This window comes from Schistocerca nitens, chromosome 3 (assembly GCF_023898315.1).
Source record: "Schistocerca nitens isolate TAMUIC-IGC-003100 chromosome 3, iqSchNite1.1, whole genome shotgun sequence".
NCBI lineage: Eukaryota > Metazoa > Arthropoda > Insecta > Orthoptera > Acrididae > Schistocerca > Schistocerca nitens.
The window spans coordinates 947,894,978-947,920,070 of NC_064616.1; the positions used below are offsets into that span (position 1 = coordinate 947,894,978).

The window sequence follows — 25,093 nt, forward strand, 5'->3', positions numbered from 1 at the left end:
GGAGGGGCAGGATGTCAAACCGGCCGACTGGGAGCGGGAGAGGATGTTTTAATTTCCACTGTCCTGAATATAGTTTGATGGCATCCATTACAAAATATTACAAGTTTGAATTCCACAGAACAAAATATATTGACATGCGATAGAAGAATGCTGTGTGAAGATGCCTGGCACTGACTTTGGCACACTTAAAACCAAATGACATGTCTTACATTTCCTTGAACACACTTGTTTTATGTATCAGACTCTTCAGAAAGATGTGCACTACAAAATGAACATTTTGAAAAGTCAATTTTTTTAAATTTTTGGCATCTTACCTCAAACGCTTGAGCGATGGGGGGGGGGGGGGGGTGCCACTATTTCCCTGGTTCGGAAATATCATAGGTCCGGGGCTGATTTGCAGAGCAGTCAGTTGTAGCGGGGAGGTGGCTAGTCTCCACGTGACCCACGTTTATGTTTAGTGATTGTGCTGTTTCCTCTTCGTTTATTGCTCTCACGTCAAATGAAAACAAAACAGATTTCTGTGGCCGGGAGCTATCAAGTGAATTAAAATACATTCACATAATTATGGAAGACTAAAATATGTTATTAGTTACAGATTTTACTTTATTTCCACCTTTGTGACAGTCAAGTATTAATCACCTTGCAGAACAGTGAAGTTATTTTTGTCGGTTTGCCAAAAAAATTCGGCTTTTATTAATTTCTTCTGCTGAGAGAGTCAATTTATTTGAAACAAAGTGTTTAATTCCACACTATTGAATAGTTTCAACCGTTCGCTGCATTTCAAGTGCACGTTTTCATCTTCTAGCATGTATGGCATTATGCCGTAATAAAGAACAAAACATGAGATAATACAGTATTAGTACTCCAAGAAAATTTATATCCAAATCTGGGCACACGAATGTGCACTTGAATTAAGCATTTTGGCATGGTTCATGATATTCTGACGCTCTTGGAATATCCTCTAATGTCTTGTTTCTTTTATGACATAGTGTAAGATCTTTTAATGCTTTACAAGAATGAACATATAGGCTTCCTGCATCATCGTAGCTGCACAAGCACGGTGACACCTGTTATCCGGCAACTACTGAACCTGTTTCTAACAGGTCTTCGGATTAATCATCTTGTGGTGCACTTCTTCTTGTTATGTCCGTGCTTGCTACGAAAATAGGATGAGCAGTTCCGCGTTATCAAGACACTTTTTTTCTGTTTTGTTTCACCCATACATGTTTCAGCACTTTTGTGCGGTTTTGGGAAAATATTGTGATGGTTGTTTGAAAAGCATTACTTTCAGAGTAAATTTCCTTTTATGCCCCTCTGCGGGGCTGGGGGTTAGAATAGGCCTGAGGTCTTCCTGCCTGTCGTATGAGGCGACTAAAAGGAGTTCCACACGTTTCAGCCTTTGTGGCTGTCCCCTGTAGGGTTTGACCCCCATTCCTCAAAATTTTTCCGAAGAGCGAGCCAAATGGGGAAGGGCGCCTTACAAGGTTCATCGTATACATCGTGCATTGAGATCTTTAGCCCACTTTCTCGTCGTTGCATTGCAGTCCTGCCCATTCTCCATCTCTTGGGTGAGGATGCCTTCCTGGGTGCGTTTTCCACCATGCACTATGCAGTGCCAATTCTGCGTCAACGATGAGCATGGACTTCTTTGCACCTGATATCCAGCATGGTAGCCAGTCTGTTGTGGTGGGGCCGCCACGTACCCTGTTGGTTGTAGCCCCCTGACCACACAGGGATCGCTCTGCTGATGCCTGCGCCATTAACTCCCCACGTATGCCAAGGGGCAGATACCCACACCCCTGGGGCATAGGGACTCCCGGCAATGGCCATCCTGCCAGGTGGCCTTTGCTGCGGCTGGGTGATGCCTGTGGGGAGGGGCCCTGGTCGGAGTGGGTGGCATCAGGGCGTATGAGACACGATGAAGTGTAGTCCATCATCTCTTGCTGGTGGTGAAACACCAGCTGTCTCTAAGCTGAACAGCTCTGTCAGGGGGGGTCAATATGGAGTTTATCAGTTCTTCAGGTGGCTACTTTGTCAGGCATGGGTTTGATTCCTGTACATACTATTGGTAGGTGGGACTTCACAAGGCATGGTCTGCATGGCAGTAGGAAAAGGAAGGGTAAATTGGCCGGGGTAATGGCAAAATCTTTAAGGCGGGTGTGGGGGAGGGGGCTGCTCAAACTCGCGGGAGCACCTCTTTTTTAGGCTAAGATCTGTGTCCAATGATTCAATACTGAATGAAATTAAGCTTAATGAAATGCTGAGACGGGCAGGTACTAGAGATGGGAAAATATCAAAAGATTCTCATAGATATATGGTGAAAAATAAAGTTAGTATATTGCATCATCAGAATATCAGGGGATTAAAAAACGAAGTAGATGAGCTTCTTGTTTGTTTCGAAGATTTAGAAACTGAGGGTGAGACAGGGGTACTATACCTGTCTGAACATCATACAGTCGAAGATATGGAAAAGGTAAATGCAGGCGGCTATAAGCTGTCAGCTCATGTAAGTAGAGACACTATGAAGAGAGCAGGAGTTGCCACAAATGTTCAAATTTATCACAGAGTGAAAAATCTAGAAACTAAAAACTTTTGTGTAGAGCAATGTATAAAAGCATGTGCCTGTGAGCTTAAACTAAGTAATGGTACTTTTTAATTGTAGTGGTGTATAGGTCACCATTGGGAAATTTTCAGCTATTTCTGAAAAACTTGCATTCTTTGTTACGTTATCTGTGAAACAGAGGAAAGCAATTTATTGTTTATGGTGATTACAATGTACATTTTCTGAAAGTGTCTCATAGAAAGAATGACCTTGAAGTGCTACTTGCTTCTTTCAATTTGACATCAAGTTACCGATTTCATACTCAGGCAGGTACACGAAAGCAGCACAATGATACATAACTTTTTATAGACCAAGACAAATTTAATTAAATAAAAAAGTTTCTTATTAAGAATGGTCTTTCTGCTTAGAGGTACGACGAACATTAAACTTGACATATAGTTATCTAAAAAAAACATTGCTCTCAAATAAGAAGTTTCATTTATGTATTACTTTCCAATATTCAATCAATGAACTGCAAAACTGAAAATTTCGTAAAAAGATAAAAATTAAGGCATTTTTGACCTGATTTTGCAAAAAACTGTGCTCTATAAAACTTTCCAAACTGAGCTCATTAGGAAGATCATGGCTTTAACCGTCAAAAAAAGTGTATTTGATTATCCAATGCAGGATAACAATGCTAGATAATTTGGAAAACAAAAAAGGGTGTAAAAAAGTTTGGTGTGAACACCATGATACAAAAAAATTTTAACTTCTGATTCTTATGTCTGGTAGAGTAAACACATGCTGAAGATGAAACTTGATATGCACAGTCAGTAGCACAAGGATGTGGAACACAAAATTTCATTCATCTACTATTTTCCAGTAATGTAAAAATTTGTTGAAAAGATAATTTTTGTGCAAAGTTGAGAAACATGGTATATTTGACACTTATTTTGCAAACACAATTTTCTAGTAAAGCTTCAAAACCAGTCATATGGAACAACATGTTTTAAGACCCCCACACCAGACCAGTTGGTTTAATTTCCAACTTGAGCTAATACACTGTAAATAAAGCTTTAACTTTGGACAGCAACAACTTAGTAACATAAGGTTTTCAAACAATGGAAACTCTCCGTTGGCATATAATAAAAAAAAAAAAAGGTAGAGTGCTCTCTGCAACTCAACGTATTATCTTTATAGTGAGTAGTAATCTATCTTCTCCTTATATTGTTAACATACGCTTTTCCTGTATGAATCCTCATTCACATTACTGATTTCTAAATTTCTACAAAATCAGCTGAAACTTGACTTTTGCTAAAATTACAAAAATGGATCCCATTCAGTCTGCTTTTTAAAAAATCTGTTTTCCATAACTGATTTCACACTAATCACATTTGGAAGAGCATATTTTGAAGTATTCAGAACATCACATTCAATTTTCCAATATGCACTAACAATATCTGAAAACGATGGGAAATTTGAGGGAACTAACAGGCTACATTGCAGCAACACGCTACCCACGTTTTCTTGCATATGGGTTTTATTTTCAAATTGACAAGAAATATCCAACAAAATAGCATGGGTCCATGGTGACACTGTCACTACTGGGTCAAGAACAACTGGCAACCCATCACCATACGGGTCTTGCCCAATAGCTGTGCAATACCAGCCACAGGTGGGTTTCTTCATCCATGTTCTCAAGTGTGTAATTTGATTTATTAATGTAAGTTCTAAACCTTGTGGTGGTACCAGTTTTCTTACAAAGCCATTTGTTAAGTACATTATCTCCAGTTCCCAAATCTGTAGGAGTATCTCAAATAGGCGGCAAGCAAACAACAATATCAATTTTTACTGTTACCTTCTCTGATGGAATTTATGCACCCTGAAGGCCCAGCTCATTCATTTTATTAGTCCGAAAGACAGGATGCTTGTTGCGCACCAGAACAACACCTCATTTCCACACACTGTTCGTTCAGTATCAGCATACAACACAAAGTATCGATTTCCAGAAAATGATCGGCAGAAAGTGGTTCAAAAATACCGAAAAATGTAAACTGCAATCTTGCAAAGTTAAAAATTAATATTACTTTTTGTTTTTGCTTGCTGCCTATGTTAGATACTCCTACAGACTTGAGAATTGGAGATAAAGTACTTAGCAAATGGCTTTGTAAGCAGGCTGGTACCACCACAAGGCTTTCGAATCGAAATTAACAAATCATATTACATGCTTGGGAACCCAGCTGGGTTGGTATAGCATAGCTATTGGATAACACCCCTGTGGCAGTGGAGTTGTAGGTTCATTTTCTTCAACAGGTAGGGACAATGTCAACATGGACCAATGCAATATAGTGAGATAAAACAGAAACCACATGCAATGAAACAAGAACAACAGATTGCTGCAATGTAGCCCTCAAATTTCTCTGTCATTTTCTGGTATTGTTAGTGCTCATAGGAAAATAAAACATGACGCTCTTTCCAAATTTGATTAGTCTGAAATCAATTATGGAAAACAAATTTTCTAAAAGCAAACTGAATGTGATCTATTTTTGCAAATTTTATGAAAAAATAAAGTTTGAACTGATTTTCTAGAACTTTAGAAAGCAGTACATGAATGATATTTTATATTAGGAAACCTTATGTTGCTAAGTAGTTGTGTCCAAAGTTTCATGTTTATCAATGCCTTTAATCAATGAGATATAAGAAGTCAAATTTGAAACTATATTCGCAGAGAGGTTTTTCTGGCTAGTTTCCCTCAATCTAAGTAACATCATTAGTCCATGTTGGACATTAGACCCACTGTCCTGGGTCAACTTAAAACATGTTGTTCGAATGAGACTGGTTTTGAAGCTTTACTAGAAAACAGTGTTTGTAAAGAAGTGTCAAATGTACCCTTCTTTTCACCATTTCACAAAAACCACAAATTTTTTTTGGTGAATTTCTAGATTATTGGAAAATAGTTGGTGAATAATGAAATTTTGTATTCCATGTCCTAGTCTTCACTCCTTCTGACCTGATCATGTAAGTGTAGAAAAGTTGTGGAATGTTTTCAAAGAGATAGTATCACCAGCAATTGAGAGATATATACCATATAAATTAATAAGTGATGGTACTGATCCCCCATGATACACAAAGCGGGTCAGATCGTTGTTGCAGAAGCAACAAAAAAATCATGCCAATTTTAAAAGAACGCAAAATCCCCAAGATTGGCGAAGTTTTACAGAAGTTCGAAATATGGCGTGTACTTCAATGCGAGATGCTTTTAATAATTTCCACAACGAAATTCTGCCTCGAAATCTGGCAGAAAACCCAAAGAGATTCTGGTCATACATAAAGCACACCAGTGGCAAGACACAATCAATACCTTCACTGCGCAATAACAATGGTGAAGTCACTGATGACAGTGCCACTAAAGCAGAGTTATTAAACACGGTTTTCCGAAACTCCTACACCAAAGAAGATGAAGTAAATATTCCTGAATTCCAATCAAGAACAACTGCCAAGATGAGAAACATAGAAGTAGATATCCTCAGTGTAACAAAGCAGCTTAAATCACTTAATAAAGGCAAGGCCTCTGGTCCAGAATGTATACTAGTCAAGTTCCTCTCAGAGTATGCTGATAAAATAGCTCCGTATTTAGCAATTATATACAACCACTCGCTCACAGAAAGGTACGTACCTAAAGACTGGAAAATTACTCAAGTCACACCAATACCCAAAAAGGGAAGTAGGAGTAATCCGCTGAATTACAGGCTTATATCACTAACGTCGATTTGCAGTAGGGTTTTAGAACATATACTGTATTTGAACATTATGAAGTACCTTGAAGAAAACGATTTATTGACATATAGTCAGCACGGATTCAGAAAATATCGTTCTTGTGAAACAACTAGCTCTTTATACTCATGAAGTAATAAGTGCTATTGACAGGGGATGTCAAACTGATTCCGTATTTTTAGATTTCCAGAAGGCTTTCGACACCGTTCCTCACAAGCATCTTCTAATCAAACTGCGTGCCTATGGTATATCGCCTCAGTTGTGCGACTGGATTTGTGATTTCCTGTCAGAAAGGTCACAGTTCGTAGTAGTAGACGGAAAGTCATCGAGTAAAACAGAAGTAATATCCAGCGTTCCCCAAGGAAGTGTTATAGGCCCTCTATTGTTCCTGATCTATATTAACAAAATAGGAGACAATCTGAGCAGCCGTCTTAGATTTTTTGCAGATGATGCTGTCATTTACCATCTTGTAAAATAATCAGATGATCAAAACGACTTGCAAAATGATTTAGATAAGATATCTGTATGGTTTGAAAAGTGGCAATTGACCCTGAATAAAGAAAAGTGCGAAGTTATTCACATGAGTACTAAAAGAAATCAGCTAAATTTTGATTACGCGATAAGTCACACAAATCTGAGAGCTGTGAATTCAACTAAATACTTAGGGATTGCAATTACAAATAACCTAAATTGGAACGATCACATAGATAATATTGTGGGTAGAGCAAACCAAAGAACACTTAGAAGGTGCAACAGGTCTACCAAAGAGATTGCTTACACTATGCTTGTCTGCCCTATTCTGAAGTACTGCTGTGCAGTGTGGGATCCGCATCAGATGGGACTGACAGATGACATCGAAAAAGTACAAAGAAGGGCAGGGGAGATAGCGTCACGGACATGATACGTGAATTGGAGTGGCAAACATTAAAACAAAGGCATTTTTTGGTTGCAACGGGATCTTCTCATGAAATTTCAATCACCAGTTTTCTCCTCCGATTGCGAAAACATTCTGTTGGTGTCCACCGGCATAGGGAGAAATGATCATCACGATAAAATAAGAGAAATCAGGGCTTGCACGGATAAATTTAAATGCTCGTTTTTCCCGCGTGCCGTTCGGGTGTGGAACGGTAGAGAGACGGCATGAAGGTTGTTCATTGAACCCTCTGCCAGGCACTTTATTGTGAATAGCAGAGTAATCACGTAGATGTAGATGTAGACATGAAAACTGAAGAGTTATGGAAACAAAATAAAAGCAGTTAACACAAGTGAATAGCTAAAAAGACTGATTCTGAATGGAGGGCCTGTACTGTAGGTAACAGACTGTTTGATAACCATCTTCTACAAAATACAGAAGGATGCAAAACCCATTAAACCACACTAAAACACAATACACTACTACAGACAAGAGTACTACAATAAAGTAGGACTTAGATAACAGTGTCAAGGAAAAAAGTTATGAAATACCTGGTGGCTTGTCAAATTCTTCTTGCTTTATCTGTAATAGCTGCCCATCTGTTACATCTGGAACAGACCACACTACTACCGAACCCTCTGAATCACCACGCACTAAGAGCTTGTGAGTCCGGCCTTGTCGATGAATCACATGGTAACGTAGAGCTGGAGGGCAAGAAAGCAGCTGCAAAACACAATTACAATTAAAAATATAACTGCCGTAGAGTAATTTTGCACTGACAGCCTAACTTTAGACATAGTCCAATACCAGTACATACAAATAGCTGTTATGTTTAATACTACCAAGTCATACTATGACCAGTCCAATTAATTTCAAACAATAATTAATATTAAATATTTGGTTGCATTAAATTATAATAAAGTTTGTGGACTACAGCAAATACGGCAAAATCAATGATATGGCCTAAAAAGTCATTCTTAATATCTGACATTTCAACAATTTACAATAAAAAATGTCACCATCCAACAGCCACTTTTTTTTTAACATTGTCAATGCATTTCCTGCCTTAATTATTGCACAGTGACAATCTGGTAAAACATCTCAAAACTTGATGTGACTTGCTCTGGTACTGTCATACATGAAGAACTTTAAGGCACATACAGATTGAATTCATATGGTGCACTTTCAACTGACAGCCTGGTAAATTGGCTATCAGAGTGCTTTTCATTTTCACAGTTGTTTGGGCAAATATGTTAAAAACATAAGAAGTGTGCAAATTTTAAGGCTATATCATTCATGGAACCTTGTTAACAACATTTTTATAGTTCCATGTGCGATGCTGGGAAAGTGCCATATGGGTATGCCCTAAGGGAGCAACACATACAACCAACATTACACGACAGCTTCAGATGACAAAATATGACTGCAGGTATAGCTACAGAAGTGCCCTAATTTGGTGACATCCACACCATTGATGGTCATCTGGCATATATGGTGATGTTTGAATTCAAACGAGTTTGAATCTTGTTGCTGCAGCACGCAGAATATGGATAGCGACAGCTATGAGTCATCTCAGTGAAGCGCTAGAGTGGACAAGCTGACTGCTATGAAATTTTTATCATCTGGCTTTAAGAAAAAATTCTTTCAGGCTGATACCTTCACTCGATAATTTCTTTTCATTATTTGTTATAGTTACTGGGCTGCACGAACTAAGTAAATGACTGCAAACATTTTTAAGAGTTTGCAGAGGTAAAAACGCACTGCAGAGACACTGCGTACAGCTCTTTTAGGTCATACATATCTGCATATGAAATGTAGCCAACATATTGAAATTGTATTTAAAGTTGATATCACCAGAATGATGACTCTCTTAATTCTCAAGATTTTGGATTTTATATCTGGTGGAACAGATTTTTTGCAAGTTACAGCACAAAAAGAGGCATGTATTTCATCTATGAATAATAGTTGAAATATTTTGGTCAAATTTTTGGGCAGAGTGGAAACGAGACTCCCTACAAAAACGATGCACTGGGTTTTTGTCCGAATTTTCATAGCCAAATGAAGAGTGGGAATTGAATAAATGGGGTATCAAATTCACCAGCGTGAGTTCTAGTTTTGAAGAAAAAAAGTTAATTACTTGAAAGTAATCAGGACGAATAAGAAAAAATCTGAGTTGTGGGAACATTGAAATATTTCACTAACAGCTGTTGCTAGCTATGTAAATGAAGTGTCAAGAAGTTCATATGGAAAAAGGAAATCAGTCAAATGTTTTGTGAAATGATTTGTCTAAAAGTAAGAATTAAAACAGATTATAGAAACGTTTGACATGCCTTTGAATGATGATCTAAATCTATTACAGCAATTGAGGTGCATCAAATGTTTCCCTAATCTATTTTATTTCTTTCTTTTAGATAAATCATTTCACAAAATATGTTGACTTTTTCAAAATAAATTTTAATGCTTTATTTATGAAACTATTTAGATTAACTGAAACACTTGGCATTAACATTGACTGCTGATGAATTATGTTCCCAATAATTAAATATTAGTAAAATTTCTTGGTTGTTCTGTGTGTTTTATTAGGAATTTAATGTTTTCATCCAATTAAACTGGGCAGGAGTCTTAATAGTACACAAAATGTCAACAGTTTTCTTGATATAGTCTCGTGATTGCCTAAAATTAAGGGTAAGTCCCTCAGTAGATAAAAGGCTTCCCCAATATCAGCATACAAGAAATACAATGTTAAAAAAAAAGTATCGTCTGAATGTGAGATCACAAAAACTGCATTCGAGTGGATCTTCATTCCACAAGAGATAGGGGCATGTGTCCACCAGCAGTGACCCATGCGAAGGCAAGTGACAACCATTCCGTCCCTTCTCTGAGTCTGAAAGGAAGAGCACCATGGCTGAATAGTTGGTTTGACTGACTGCAGCTTCTTGGTGGTGATTTCTTGACACTGTCTTTCCCTCTCAGCCATCACTCTCTTTGCTATCCATGGCACAATAGGTTGGGGTGGGGGCATTATGATGAACTGTGATGTTTTTTATGAAAGGCCAATTTAGCTGCTCTCACTTTAGCTGCTATGTCAGCTTTCTCATTCCCCTCAATTCCAATTTGTCTAGGTACCCCACAGATGGACACCTCCTTTTTCTGCCATTACAGGTGTGTAGTATCCTGAACCATCTGGACTACCCTGTCTGCTGGATACATTTGCTGGATTGCCTGTACAGCACTAAGAGAGCCTGTGGAGACAGCAACTTCTCTCCACCAAGAATATCATCTACTCCAGTGCTTTCTTCACCTCCTGCAGCTCTGCATAGTACACTAAGAAGTGGCTTGATAGGTGGGTCTTTATAACACAGGTAAGGTAACTCAGCAATGAACATTGTACCCTTGGTTAGATCATGGGTAAAAACCATCATGTGCTAGTGACACTCCAATAAACAGCCATTAGAAATCATTTTTAAAACTATAACTGGAGAGTTGATCTTGTTGCACTCCATCAAGACCAAGTTAAGTGTGGACCTGGCAATTATCCAGATAGAGTATTTATTCCATTCCTGAATAAGAGCTGGTATGATGTCAACATTTCTTTAGAAATTGTAGAAACAGTGGAAGAAACAGGAAGTAACTCAGACAAGTCCATGAATTGTGGTTCAAATGATGATTGTTGTGCTCATTAAAGTTCAGAACAAAAAGAGTACCTTCCTACCCCAAAGAAAATGAATGACAAAGAAAAGGCTGTAAAGTTTTTGGTTGAACAGAGGAAGAAAATGCTTAGACTAAAGCAGTGTGCAAAGCCGGTTTTGCATCATAAAATCTGAACATGAATTGTATAGGTGGAAGACAGATTTACATGAAGTGCGAAATATGCATTGAAATGAAACTTGCAAAATTGTGAAAGAAAAACTATTCAAAAGATTCAATGCACCATTACTGAGGGAAATCTATGAGACTAGGTCCTCTGAATTACAAGCGAGATGAAAATTTCCAAGTAGCTTCGACCTGGTTAAACAAATTCAGAAAATTATACAGAAAAGGAAGTTGCAAAAGTACGAAGTTTACTTCCAGTAGTAGACAAGATGCCATTAACAGGTAATTTTTATAGAAAATTTTTAGCTTATTGTTATCCCCTACAATTGCATGTATAAAGTCAGGTTTCATGTAAGAACTAAATGTAAACCACACTTTATCATTTCAAGTTAAAAAAGACAGTCTCTTGAGCAGTCAATGAATACGACGACATATTTGTATACAACAATGGCAGTGATAAGTATCAGTGGATTACTGTTTCTGCAGCTTTATATCTGTCCTCAGGAATGTGAAGTAGGACCATATTTAATAAAAGGACTGTTTATTTGCAAACATCTTGCAATCAACGTAGCAAAATCAGGAAAAATGCAGGAGAATAATTTTCAATGACACACCCAAAGCGTCTTGTTACTGTTTGAGGACAACAATTCATCGCTTTTGTTGGACACTTGGCCTGGACATAATTCTTCGGCCGACGTTCATCTAATGATTTTTCTGACGTTTCGCCAGCACGAGTGGCTGGTATTGTCAAAGCTTCACCCTCCATTGCCGGTGGTGAACTGGAGGCGAGCTCGCGGCCGCAGACTATATGTACCTGGCGCGCCAACGTCCGAGGGCTTCTCCGCGGTCATTTCCGGTGCGGTTCTCCTCTTGCTACCTGCGACGGTCGTTCGCTGCAGTACGGGAAGCCAGGATCCGTTTACCTTAAGGCTTTACTCTTTCTTGTTGAAACTGTTCGCGTGTTTTTGGATTTCTACAGCTTCTCTGAACAAGCGCGTGTGATAGTGCTTCTCTACAGCTAGAACTTCCGTGTCGGCGAATTTTATTACGTGGTCGGTCCCATTCAGTGCGTGCTCTTCCACGGCCGATTTCTCCACCTGCCCCAACCTGCAATGTCGCTTGTGCTCTTTGATCCTGGTGTTAATTGATCGTCCAGTCATTCCGACATAAACTTTTCCACATGTGCATGGTATACGGTATATTACCGACCTTGCAAGTGGGTCTCTTTTTCTCCTTCGCCGATCTAAGACACTCTTTGATCTTCCTTGTTGGTTTGAAAATCGTCTTTACGCCATGTTTGCGCAATGTACGGCCCATTCTGTCCGTCACTCTGGGAATGTATGGCAGAAAGGCCGTACCCGACATTTCTTTTTCTGGTTCCTTACTTCGCCGAGTGTTGGGCTCTGTTACACTTCTAATGTAATTTGTGGAGTACCCATTGCTCCTCAGAACAGTTTCCAGGTGTTGCATTTCTCGTTTGAGGTGTTGCGGCTCACATATTCGTCCTGCTCTCGTTACGAGCGTACTAATCATGCCTCTTTTCTGGCTCGGGTGGTGGTTTGACAGTTTGTGCAGGTATCGGTCCGTGTGTGTCGGTTTTCGATACACGCTGTGTCCCAGGTTTTCGCCTTCCCTTGTGACCAGCACATCTAGAAATGGCAGTTTCTTATCCTTTTCTACTTCCATGGTAAATGTTATGTTGGCATGGAGGCTGTTCAAGTGTCTTAGGAAGTCACTGAGCTGTTCTTCACCATGGCTCCACACCACGAAAGTATCATCGACGTACCTGTACCACACCTTAGGTTTGCAAGTCGCCGAGTCCAGTGCCTGTGCTTCGAATTGTTCCATGAAGAAGTTGGCCACCACTGGACTGAGAGGACTACCCATGGCGACGCCTTCCAGCTGTTCGTAGAAATCGCCATTCCACGTGAAATAGCTCGTGGTGAGACATGCATGGAAGAGCTTTTGATGTCTTGTGGGAACATGGAACCGATGTGCTCCAGAGCGTCACTGAGTGGCACTTTCGTAAATAACGAAACAACATCAAAGCTGACCAGGATGTTGTTTGGTGCAAGTTTCAGATTCTTCAGCTTCTCAATGAAATGTCCTGAGTCCTTAATGTATGTGTCGGTCTTCCCCACGTGTGGCTGGAGCAGAGAGGCCAAGTGTTTTGCCAGTTTATACGTTGGTGATCCAGGAGCGCTAACGATCGGTCTCAGTGGACACACGGACCGATACCTGCACAAACTGTCAAACCACCACCAGAGCCAGAAAAGAGGCATGATTAGTACGCTCGTAACGAGAGCAGGACGAATATGTGAGCCGCAACACCTCAAACGAGAAATGCAACACCTGGAAACTGTTCTGAGGAGCAATGGGTACTCCACAAATTACATTAGAAGTGTAACAGAGCCCAACACTCAGCGAAGTAAGGAACCAGAAATAGAAATGTCGGGTACGGCCTTTCTGCCATACATTCCCAGAGTGACGGACAGAATCGGCCGTACATTGCGCAAACATGGCGTAAAGACGATTTTCAAACCGGAAAGGAAGATCAAAGAGTGTCTTAGATCGGCGAAGGAGAAAAAAAGACCCACTTGCAAGGTCGGGAATATACCGTATACTATGCACATGCGGAAAAGTTTATGTCGGAATGACTGGACGATCAATTAACACCAGGATCAAAGAGCACAAGCGACATTGCAGGTTGGGGCAGGTGGAGAAATCGGCCGTGGAAGAGCACGCACTGAATGGGACCGACCACGTAATAAAATTCGCCGACATGGAAGTTCTAGCTGTAGAGAAGCACTATCACACGCGCTTGTTCAGAGAAGCTGTAGAAATACAAAAACACGCGAACAGTTTCAAGAAGAAAGAGGAAAGCCTTAAGGTAAATGGATCCTGGCTTCCCGTACTGCAGCGAACGACCGTCACAGGTAGCAAGAGGAGAACCGCACCGGAAATGACCGTGGAGAAGCCCTCGGACGTTGGCGCGCCAGGTACATATAGTCTGCGGCCGCGAGCTCGCCTCCAGTTCACCACCGGCAATGGAGGGTGAAGCTTTGACAATGCCAGCCACTCATGCTGGCGAAACGTCAGAAAAATCATTAGATGAACGTTGGCCGAAGAACCCGAGACAGAAGCCAATAGGCAGTTTGTCAATATAATTTCTAATAGTTCTTTGCCATTTTAGATTTATCAGCGGATCAATATTGCTGTACTTCAGTCATTTCTGCAGTGGCAGTTTGCATCATCAAATTTTACAAATTTGATCAAGTATGTCTGGTATTCAGCACAATATGCGGAACAATGGTCATGACCATTTATTACTCCATTCCAGTTATGTCTAAATACAACTAGTACGCCTCTGAAGTTCCCAACTGCATTAATACTTCTTTCAAGAGGTGTGCCTGGTGTAAGCAAAATGTTTGTTTTCATCATCCAATACATTTTTGTGAGAAATATGGGGAATAAACAAGGAATTGTTTGTTAGCAAAGCATACATTAATAAAAAATTATCATAAGAACTGTGCTACAGGAATTTTTGTAAAATATTTGATGTCAACAAATTAAAGTCCCAGTTGATGGAAGCCCTTTATGATGTATCATCACAGACTGTCTTGATTGTCTTTTCTCTGCTAGTCATTTGCATAACAGTTACACCTGTAACAGTTTAGCTGTCAATATCAACTCCAACTTATTCAAAAGAATTAATGATTTGATACATTTTTGGTATGGTTTACATGCTAAAATTTGTGTGTGTGCACTTTGAACTTCGTGCTATGGGACGCTACACACTCTTGTCGTGGCTGTGTGTGTTCATTTGCTGTTTCGCATACTAGGGAGGAAGGGCTGTACAAACCACTGTTATATGTTGTTCTTTGTGCAGCAAAATATGACAAACTTTAACATTTTCTTTAGCACTTGCAGTGCACCTTAGCAGCTAAAATTTTGACAGAGCATTTCTTGTGTGAAAAATTTCAGTGTAGGTTTCGATACACCGAATTGGACCATTCCATTGTCAGGTTCGTGTAGTGGACTAATACTAAATGATTTTGTAGAGGAAACTGCATATAAGATGGTAGTGCTGTCCTAAATAGAACTCCAGTGTTTGCAATTCTTATCGAGTAGGTACGCCAGCATACATGCTGCTAGGGTCAACAACACATCAATGAAGTCCATAGAACAAACTAAATGAGATGCCAAGAGCATTTAGAAGGGAACCTTTGGAAGAAAGGAAAGATTATTCTAGCAAACACCTGCTTGGTAAATTTAGAGAGCCAGAATTCGAGGAAGACTGAACAATTCCCTTGTTCACTATACTCCTCATATACAGAATAAGATAAGACAGATTTTGGGCAAATACCATGGCATGCAGCCAGTAATCTTTCCCTCATTCTGTATTAGAGATGGGGAGACCATCCTGTTAACTGGCAAGTAACTAGGACTTCGAGTAGTTCACTGCTGCTGGTTATATCTAGTATTACTGTAGGAGGAAATTAGCTAATCAGAAGTCAGCTGGTGCCAACAGAACAGGCAGTCGCTTGACAGATGCTGAACCACACTAAATATGCAGAATTCCCAACCAGTACACTCTGAATGGGTACCAAAACACACAAATAATGATGGTCAGAACAGACTTCCACACTGTGTGTGGTGATACATTTTATGTATTACGTAGCACAACATTTACTCCGATAATATTACTGCTTTGTAATTAGTAAAAACATTTAATTTACATATATAGTCCAGCAGTTGGCTTGGTGGCTCTGTGGATAAGTGCAAGACTGGAAATACAAAGGTCTGGGGTTTGATTTCCACTCAGTTTGCAGATTTTTTTTCCTGCCACTTATTGCTTCCTTCACCTCTGAAAATGATTTGTTTATGTGAAAAATGCCAAGATACGCAGTGATGCACAACCTACGTTAAACTTAGAAAGTCAGTTCTAAGGATGGGAAAAGGAAACTGCATAGCACAGGCAACACGACAATGTCTAGTAAAACACTGTGGTGTTAAAACAACATTAAGCCTTACATTTTTTGTGTGAAAATGAAGATCAGATATAAAGCAGTTGTTTTACAAAGCGGAGAAGAAAATCCTTCCCTCTTGTGGTAATGATTATTTACAAGTCACTGCAAGCTTAATGTTGGTAAAATGACTTCTTTTACTATAATTGTCCCCAGCCCATTTTTTACTTATTACGCAGAAAAACATGTATTTCATTTTTCTTCATTTGTTTTCCCTACTTTCCACTTCAAAACTATCACTATTATTGTTATGTTAAATTCAATGGCAATCTGCAAACCTCACAACATCCTTAGAACAATTTCATCCTCTTACAAAAAATGTTTATATTTCACTAAACACAAAGCCAGTTTTACACTGAATTTGTGCAATCACTCCCATGAAGTCAAAAGCTAAAAATGGATTTTAAATAATTTCCTTCTTTGCTACATTTCTAATCCCTCTTAAAAAAAAACTATAAATTATCATTATTATTTCTGTATAAAAAAACTTCTGTGAGAAAAACAGAAAGCACTCAGCTCGATACACTTATTTGAACATCCTGTACTTTTTGTCCAACTGGAGCAAGTAGGGGCCTCCAAATGAAATGACATGAAACCTTTGGCTCCAGAAGATGTGCTCCAGGACTAGCACTATTCTGCTAGTGAATGGTGCACCACTATTCGTACAGTCTGTACAGTGGCTTGCCCAGTATGTGAAAGTAGAATTATATATGAGAACAACAGAAGCACAGATGTTCAACACACAGCTATAGGACTTTTATCCATAAAATATGAAACCCTTGGAAAGAAGGAAGATCAAGGTTTAATGTCCTGTGGACATCGAGGTCATTAGGGATAGAGTACAAGCTCAGAATGTTTCAAGGATGGGGAAGGAAATCAGTCTTGCCCTTTTAAAAGAACCATCCTGGTATTGCCTTTAAGCAATTAAGGGAAAAAACGGAAAACCTAAATCTGGGTGGCCACATGTAGGTTTGAACAGTTGTCCTCCCGAATGTGAGTGCATTGTGCTAACCACTGTACCAACTCAGGTGGTGGAACCCTTGGAATCCCAAATAAACATTTTACAACATAATTAGTTCAGGAGTGCACTCAAAGTGAAAATGATTGTGAAAACAATATCTTAACCAAATGGGGAGCATCATGAAGGATACAGGAATTAGTGATCACAAGGTCACTGTAGAAAGAGTGAATACCGTGACATCTAAACCCATAAAAAAATAAAAGCAAAATATGTATCTTAAAAAAATAAAAATAAAATAAAATAAAAATTTGCTTGGTGCTTTCCTAAGAAACAGTCTCCATTTGTTTTGAACCAAATATGTAAGTGTAGACCACATGTGGCTTAAATTCAACAAAATAGTGCTGATAGCAGTTGAGAGATTTATACCAAATACAATAATAAGTGATTGTACTGATTCCCTCCATGGTGCACAAAACAGGTCAGAATGCTGTTGCAGCAGCAATGAAAAAGTATGCCAAATTTAAAAGAACACAAAATTCCCAAGATTTGCGGTGTTTTAATGGAGCTCGATATTTGGAGTGGGTCGTAATGTGAGATGCTTTTAATAGTTTCCAGAATGGAACTCTGTCTCAAAATTGGTCAGAAAATCCAGAGAGATTCTGGTCGTATGTAAAGTACACCAGCAATAAGACACAATCATTACCTTCACTGTGCGTGAGTGACAGTAATGTTATTGATGACAGACACATTAAAGTGGAGTAAATGAATATCATTTTCCAAAATTCCTTCGCCGAACGAGAAGAAGAAGCAGGAGTAAATACCCCAGAATTTGAATCAAGAATTCTGCCAACATGAGTAACTTAGAAGTAGAGATCCTCGGTGTAGCGAAGCATCTCAAATAACCCAATAACAGCAAGTATGCCAATTAGATTCCTTTCAGAGTACGCTGATGTAATAGCTCCATACTTAGCAATCATATACAACCGCTTTCTCGATGGAAGGTCAGTACTTAAAATTGCACAGGTCACATCAATACTCAAGAAAGGAAATAGCAGTACTCTGCTAATTATAAATGCATATCACTGATGTTGATCTGCAACAGGATTTTTTGAACATATATTGCATTCGAACATTATGAATTACTTAGAAGGAAATCCCTATTGACAAATAGACACATGATAAATATGAGTGCTATTTACAGGGGATCTCAACTTGATTGTATATTTCTAGATTTCCAGAAGCCTTTTTGACACCATTCTTCACAAGCAGCTTCTAACCAAATTGCATGCCTATCGAGTATCATCTCAGCTGTACAACTGGATTCATGATTTCCTGTCAGAAAGGTCACAGTTCATAGAAAATGACAGAAAGTCTGAGTAAAACAGAAGTGATATCTGGTGTTCCCAAGGAAGTGTTATAGACCCTCTACTGTTCCTAATCTATATAAAAGATTTAGGAGAAAATTTGAACAGCCCTCTTGGACTGTTTGTGGATGATGCAGTCATTTACTGCCTAGTAAAGTCAAAATCAATTACAAAATGATTTAGGCAAAACATCTATATGGTGCGGAAAGAGGCAATAGACCCTAAAAAATAAAAAATTGAGGTCATCCATGTGAGTACCAAAGGGAATTCATTAAATTTCAGTTAATGATAAATCACTTCAACTAAATACTTATGGATAGCAACTATGAACAACTTAAAATGGAACAGTCACATAGATAAGTTGTGGGGAAAGTCAACCAAAGACTATGTTTTATTGGCAGAACACTTATAAGATGCAACAGATCCAATAAAGAGATTGCCTGCACTACACTTGTATGTCCTCTTCAGGAGTATTGCTGAGGGGTATGGGATCCTTATCTGACAGGACTGATGGAGGACATCAAAGTGATTTAAAGAAAGACAGCTGGTTTTGTATTATTGTGAAACTGCAGAGATCATCCAAATACAATAAATATTTTGTTGATGCCAACCTACATAGGGAGAAATGATCACCTCGACAAAATAAATCAGAGCTTGCACAGAAAGATTTAAATGTGTGTTTTCCCCAAGTGCTGTTTGAGAGTGGAATGGTAGGGAAATAGTGTGGAAATGGTTCTATAAACCCAATTCAAGGCTCTTATGTATGAATGTACGAACAGCAGAGTAGTGATGTAGATGCAGATGAACTGACTTGTAGTTTGAGGGTACATCATGACAGTGGCTCTTAAGGTTACTGAATAATAATAATAATTAATCATCCATGGCCATTATTTTTTATCCCTCATTTAACAATTGACACATTACAGAGCTGAAACATCATTTTTGAGGACTAGGAATACATTTTCCACTAAGAACTAAATCAAAAAATTCCGCTGGGAGTCACCTGTCAAATGAAAAGTAATACAAACGCTATTGTAAAATACACTGCATTACAGACAGATGCAATGTTAAAGAGAGGCAGTAGTCCTGTCACTGTGGTAAATCCCATAAACTCCAAGTCAAATAACTGTTAGTCATCAAACCTCAAACTGGTCATCAGTGCGACAGTCTAGCACACAATGGGCAAGACACACAAAATTAGTTCATCTTATTGCTGATGTTTGATGCACAACTGCTAATTCTGAAGTCAACTGCCACAACCTATTGAGTGTCAATGACAGATCTGTCTATTACTGTCATGGACTTTAATGCAAGATAAAAGGACCACAGTTCACCGAATCACACACTGAATGAACTATGGACGACAGTGACTGATGAACACTACACATCACAATGTACAGATATCATCACGAGTGCAGGATCACCACCACCAGATGATCAAACCAAAGATAATGGTGCACGAAATGATGCATCCTACTAGGCAACAGTCCACCTTTCGGCAGGTATTCTCCTATTGTGGCAGTTTAAACAAAACAAAATTATGCACCCGATATGTTGGGCATTGCTTTTCACTGGAAAACGATACAGAAACCTTCTGTCTGATCACATAAAAACATATATTTGGGTACAGCAACAAATAAGTGACATTTACTTTCACCCAGACAATGTATCACTTCACTACTCCAGCATTATGTCAGAATGGTTGGAGAAACACCCCACAAGCATGAAGGTGCTTGTATGGGCCCTTTCCCCCTCATAAAGGGGGAGATCATCTGAGACAACATTGAACAATACCATCTCTGACTTGCTTCCATGAGTTGTGGGTTGTGAGTGAGAAGTCATAAATCAGAATAGCTCCCGAACATTATCGGTTTCTCATAAAGTCCAAGTCATGACAAGCTACTCATATCAACAGGCTAACAGGTAGGCATGTCTAGTTAAAATTCCTATGTGTGTGTTCATTTATTATGATAACCTTTTTCAGTCATTTATACACATTTTTGTGTTTCATTTTCTATGCTAACCTAAGCCAGTCCTTACATCCTTAGAAAAAGTTCACTCCCAGATGCCATCTGCTGCAATGTTCCGAGTATAATCATCACACCTCTGGCTGATCATTTACTCTACACTCACCGTGAGTGGAAAACGTGTGGTAGTTTTTGGGCTTAGGTTGCCATGCAAACTGATTCTACCTTGTGTAACTTCCATTGAGCCAATGGACAGTCCTAATTTTAAATCTGTGAAGCTTGTTTTTAGACTTAAGTTTACAGAAGCAAGATGAAACTTGTTTTATTGTCCAGCTTATTGTCAAATGAAGCACCTCATTTCCCTTTTTCACTTTTTGGCAGCATGTTATTGGAATTTTTAGCAATTTAAAAATTATGTCTAGATGTTTTTTAGAGGATAAAAAATAAAGAATGAAATAAATATTCAAATAACTTATGGGTTTGCTGCCGGGTGACATCGTCTACCACAGCCAATATTTTGACAGGAGCACACCCTGCCATTCTCACAGCACAACTGCCCAGTTGTGCCTTGAGAATGGCAGGGTGTGCTTCTGTCAAAATATCAGTGGTGGTTGCCGGCGTCACCCAGCAGCAAACCCGTAAGTTATCTGAACATTCAATTCGCCGGGAAAAGTTAAGGTCTCACAATGAAATAAATAAATACACAAGAATTAAAAACTGGCGACTTGTATTTCAGGACTCAACAGCATTGACAGTTGCCTCTAACTGAAATTGTGAGACTCCCTATGTGACTAATTCCATACTATAACATACTGTTCAGAAACTTGTAAACAACTATTTTAACTGCAGTACAAAATCAACAGTTCCTAATAAACTTAACACTCCAAAGCACTTTATTACCCGATCACCATCTACAGTTCAATTAGCTTTCATTCCAGTCTTGACATCTGAAAGTGTCCACGACGATTAAAGTGTCTGAGTGACAATGAAGTTTCATCGGCCCTAGGATAGATGGCAGTGATTTGTAGTATACAAACAGCCTCATACATGTTCAACTTACACAGAGTGTATTGGACCCACAGTAACATGCAAAAAATCTAGTAACTGAACAATTTATTATTCAGTGTAGTCTTCACAAAACTACTGCATCAGCAGGAATGATGCAGGATTCAGAAAATACTGTACCACAGTACAATATGATTACTAAATCATTTGCCCATAGTCCCAGAAGTCTGCTGCACCCAGTTTTTTCCTCCCTACTGCCTGTGCTTTACAATCACACCCCAAGTGCTTCAAGAAGCACAAGAATGGAGAAGTGGCTGTACTACAATAAGCAATTGCATTCCCTTATCGACTGACATATACAATGAGGGGAGGTAGTGCCTGATATAAAACTGTATTGTCAGCTTATTTGGATTAAAATTAATATTCTAGGCAAATCAGTCCATACTGATCTAAACAATGTTCATTTTCTACAGTGTTCCTTCGTGATAGACTGTAAGCAAGCTATTAAGCCTTCTGGTGCATCACTGCTACATACAAACAAAGGTCCCTAGAGATAATCATCTGTGAAAGTGCCACATAGACTGTTTGCAGGTTTGTAAGTGCCAGCCATCAAATGTTCTGCAAATACAATCATTTTCATCAAACATGACACGACACGACACGACACGACACGACACGACACGACACGACACATCACATCACAACACAACCCAACTCGTAGAAAGCGTCCATGCATCTGGTACATGATATCTTGGTGTACCATTGGACATCCTTTATTCAGCACAGTTTGATTTATCCCTGTAAAAATGTATTTGGATTTCCTGGCCTTGTGGCTTTATGACATACAACAAACAACACACAACTTAGCATGATGAGTATCTGTCTGGCAGCTGCTTTGTTGTGGAAATAAAAATTACACACTTCATCTAAGACAGACCTTCTGATAGAAAATTTATTCTGTCTTGATGGTGGAGGCAGAAGTTTGCTAAACTGCCATAACAGGGTTTTTTGTCTTTTATGGTCACTCACGGTCGACAACATGTATCTGACAATCACTTTTGAACCATGATTTTTCACTGCATTTAAACCTCAATATGAAATCACAGACAGTTTATCTGGGTGAAATCTTTTTCACCCATTTGTTGGCCTGGTAGCACTGAATTTTCAGTATTTTTATGTATACTGGTGCATCTCATTACTTTTAATTGTAAAGCAAATGCTATACATAAGGAAGATGGCACTAAAATTAGAGCAATTTGTACCCACATGGAGAAATAATCATACTTCATACACAAAATCAATGATACTGGAACCTCACATATCCTCCGCTAGACAACATACAATGTTTTGCCTACTTATAACAGTTGCGGAAAAAAGAAAAAAACTGTTAAAATTATCTCTTGCTTGGCAAAATAAAATTTGTGTTTCCTTGGTGAAGTAACAAAAATTAAGACTTGTCTGAGACAGTTGTAGCCTAGAGCAACACAAGTGTTAAAAACATTTTCACAGTATTTTATTCTTTATGGTGCTCTATTGAAAGATATGGAGTTCAACGATTGGAAAAAAGCTCATTTAGCCTCACACCAACTGAACGTTGATGTACTGATTGACAGACTATATCTGCAATAATCTACGTTATCTGAATAAGAGATACTCTCACACTAACTGCAACTGATTACTCATAACAACACTTTTACAACAAGTATGCAACAAACCTTTTCCTCTGGAGCTGCAAGCACACAGTAGAGAAATGGACTGTCTGTTTCAATGGACTTGCTATGGAAGTCTTTGTTGTCAGCAATACAGCTGGAAGAGTAACAACAAAACAACCACTTTTAACACAGAATCCAAAACTTCATAAGAAAACTAGAAACTACAAGTTATCATTACTCAGCAACAAATTGGCAAGATTCTCAATTCAGTACACACATAGAAAGTAAGCGACTACAGTTAGATATAGAAGCAATTCATGTTTCTGAAACCAATGCCATTCTCACAGACCACACTCAAATTTTATAGGAGAAGCCAAATACAGGAATAGAAAACAATAAAAACTGTAGTAGTATAAAATTTTATAGCCTGATGTAAGCAAAGGCAACTCTGGCACTTTTATATTATTAGTGTTTTACTGCACACACAATATGTTCCCATTCTCCAAAGAAGTTAGAAGCAGTTTTGTGTTGCATTCAGTAGTATTGTTAGGAAAGCTACACACAGCATTGAGAACCAAGCTATTGGAATATGTACTTGCCTCATTTCAGGAATGTCAATGTGCCTTCATTAAGAGTTTGTGATGTTTTGACTTGGCATGTTGTATTTATATAACTGTCCTTCACCACACATCTGATTTCAGTGCAAAAACAAGATCTAAGGAAGAGGCAGGGGAAGAAAATATGAAAGCAAACTAAAATAAGAAAACCAAGACCCCAATAACACAAAAAAGAAATTTTAATACAGCTCATATTGACATTAAACAGTGGATACTGAATCTACTTTCCAGAAGCTGAAGCTTCTTTTAAGTCAACGTGAAAGTTTTATGTTAGCACTACTGAGGTTTAGACTAAATTCAGCTGGTCCTTTACACGTTTATTCAATTCTTCCTCCTAATTTCATAAGTCAATAAATTAATAAAATCTTGTGAATGAGAAAACATCTAAGTGCTACATCTACTTCAGTACATTCTGGGGAGAAAGACCTTCCTAGAGTTTTTCTGTCGCTAATTTAAAAGAGAGAGATAGATAGATAGATAGAGAGAGAGAGAGAGAGAGAGAGAGAGAGAGAGATATACTGTCAATGGAATTTAAGTGACTGATTATGTTGTTTTGTATTTTTATATTTTTTTATGATACAACCACATGAGCATTTCACAATGCCATATCCGGTTTGAACTAGTCACCGTTCATCTTCAAATTAAAGGCACATGCTGCAAATGGTCTCCATTGCATTGTCAGCAATCAATACTAACAACACAAGGGAAACCACTTGCAGCATGTGCCTTTCGCCTGAAGATGACCACTGGCTCAGTAAAACTGGTAATGGCATTGTGAAATGTTCATGTGATTGTGTCATTAAAAAAGATAAAATAAGCTAATTTAAGATGAGTTGCAAGATTTATCTTAGTGGAAATTGTTGTCTCCTGGTCCATCTCAAGGTTATGGAGCCACATACATTGCTTGAGGATGCACCTCCAGCCCAACAACTGCTGGCACACCAAGATAAACGACACCGCAAATAACAGTGTGTATGATGTTAACTTTCATCTTAGATGTCAGAGTCAACAGTGGGGTTATAGTGCCACAGTGGAAGACTCTCCACTTGGGTTGCCTCCTCAACTTCTACAGAATCACCAACACTGTTCCTACTCGAGAGATCTTTTAGATAGCTTGAAATCGAATGGCACACCTTTCACTGAACCACCACCTAGCACCACGATCATCAGTCATGCACTATTTCACCAAACACTACATAAATTAAAATTTTAAACAACTTTTAATTTCAGTTTGCTTTTCAGTGATACTCTATTCTTTCTGTAATACCCTTGACACCACTTCAGTAACTCAAAGTTTAGTAATTGTGAACATCAGTGTACTGTGCATCCACATACTATCTCAGTAAGAAAACAAACATTTTGATAAAATTCTCTCAGCTTCTGGCCATGTCAAGTGGTTAAGTGTTCATTCAAGTGCTCCTTAGCCACTGTCAAGTGGTGACTATCATGCGATTGCAC

At 38.7% G+C, this 25,093-nt stretch overlaps 1 protein-coding gene across 4 annotated transcripts in view; it reads right to left on the reverse strand.

Annotated features, from left to right (window-relative positions):
* The window catches only part of LOC126249024 (WD repeat-containing protein 7), a 363,427-nt gene that overhangs the window by 252,649 nt on the left and 85,685 nt on the right, over positions 1-25,093 (reverse strand). For all 4 annotated transcript variants that reach the window (XM_049950629.1, XM_049950627.1, XM_049950628.1 and 1 more), the window contains 2 exons: positions 23,082-23,172; positions 7,781-7,952 (listed from right to left, as the gene is read on the reverse strand). In XM_049950629.1, the coding sequence (XP_049806586.1) occupies positions 7,781-7,952; positions 23,082-23,172 (263 nt within the window). The remainder of the gene's footprint in view (positions 1-7,780; positions 7,953-23,081; positions 23,173-25,093) is intronic.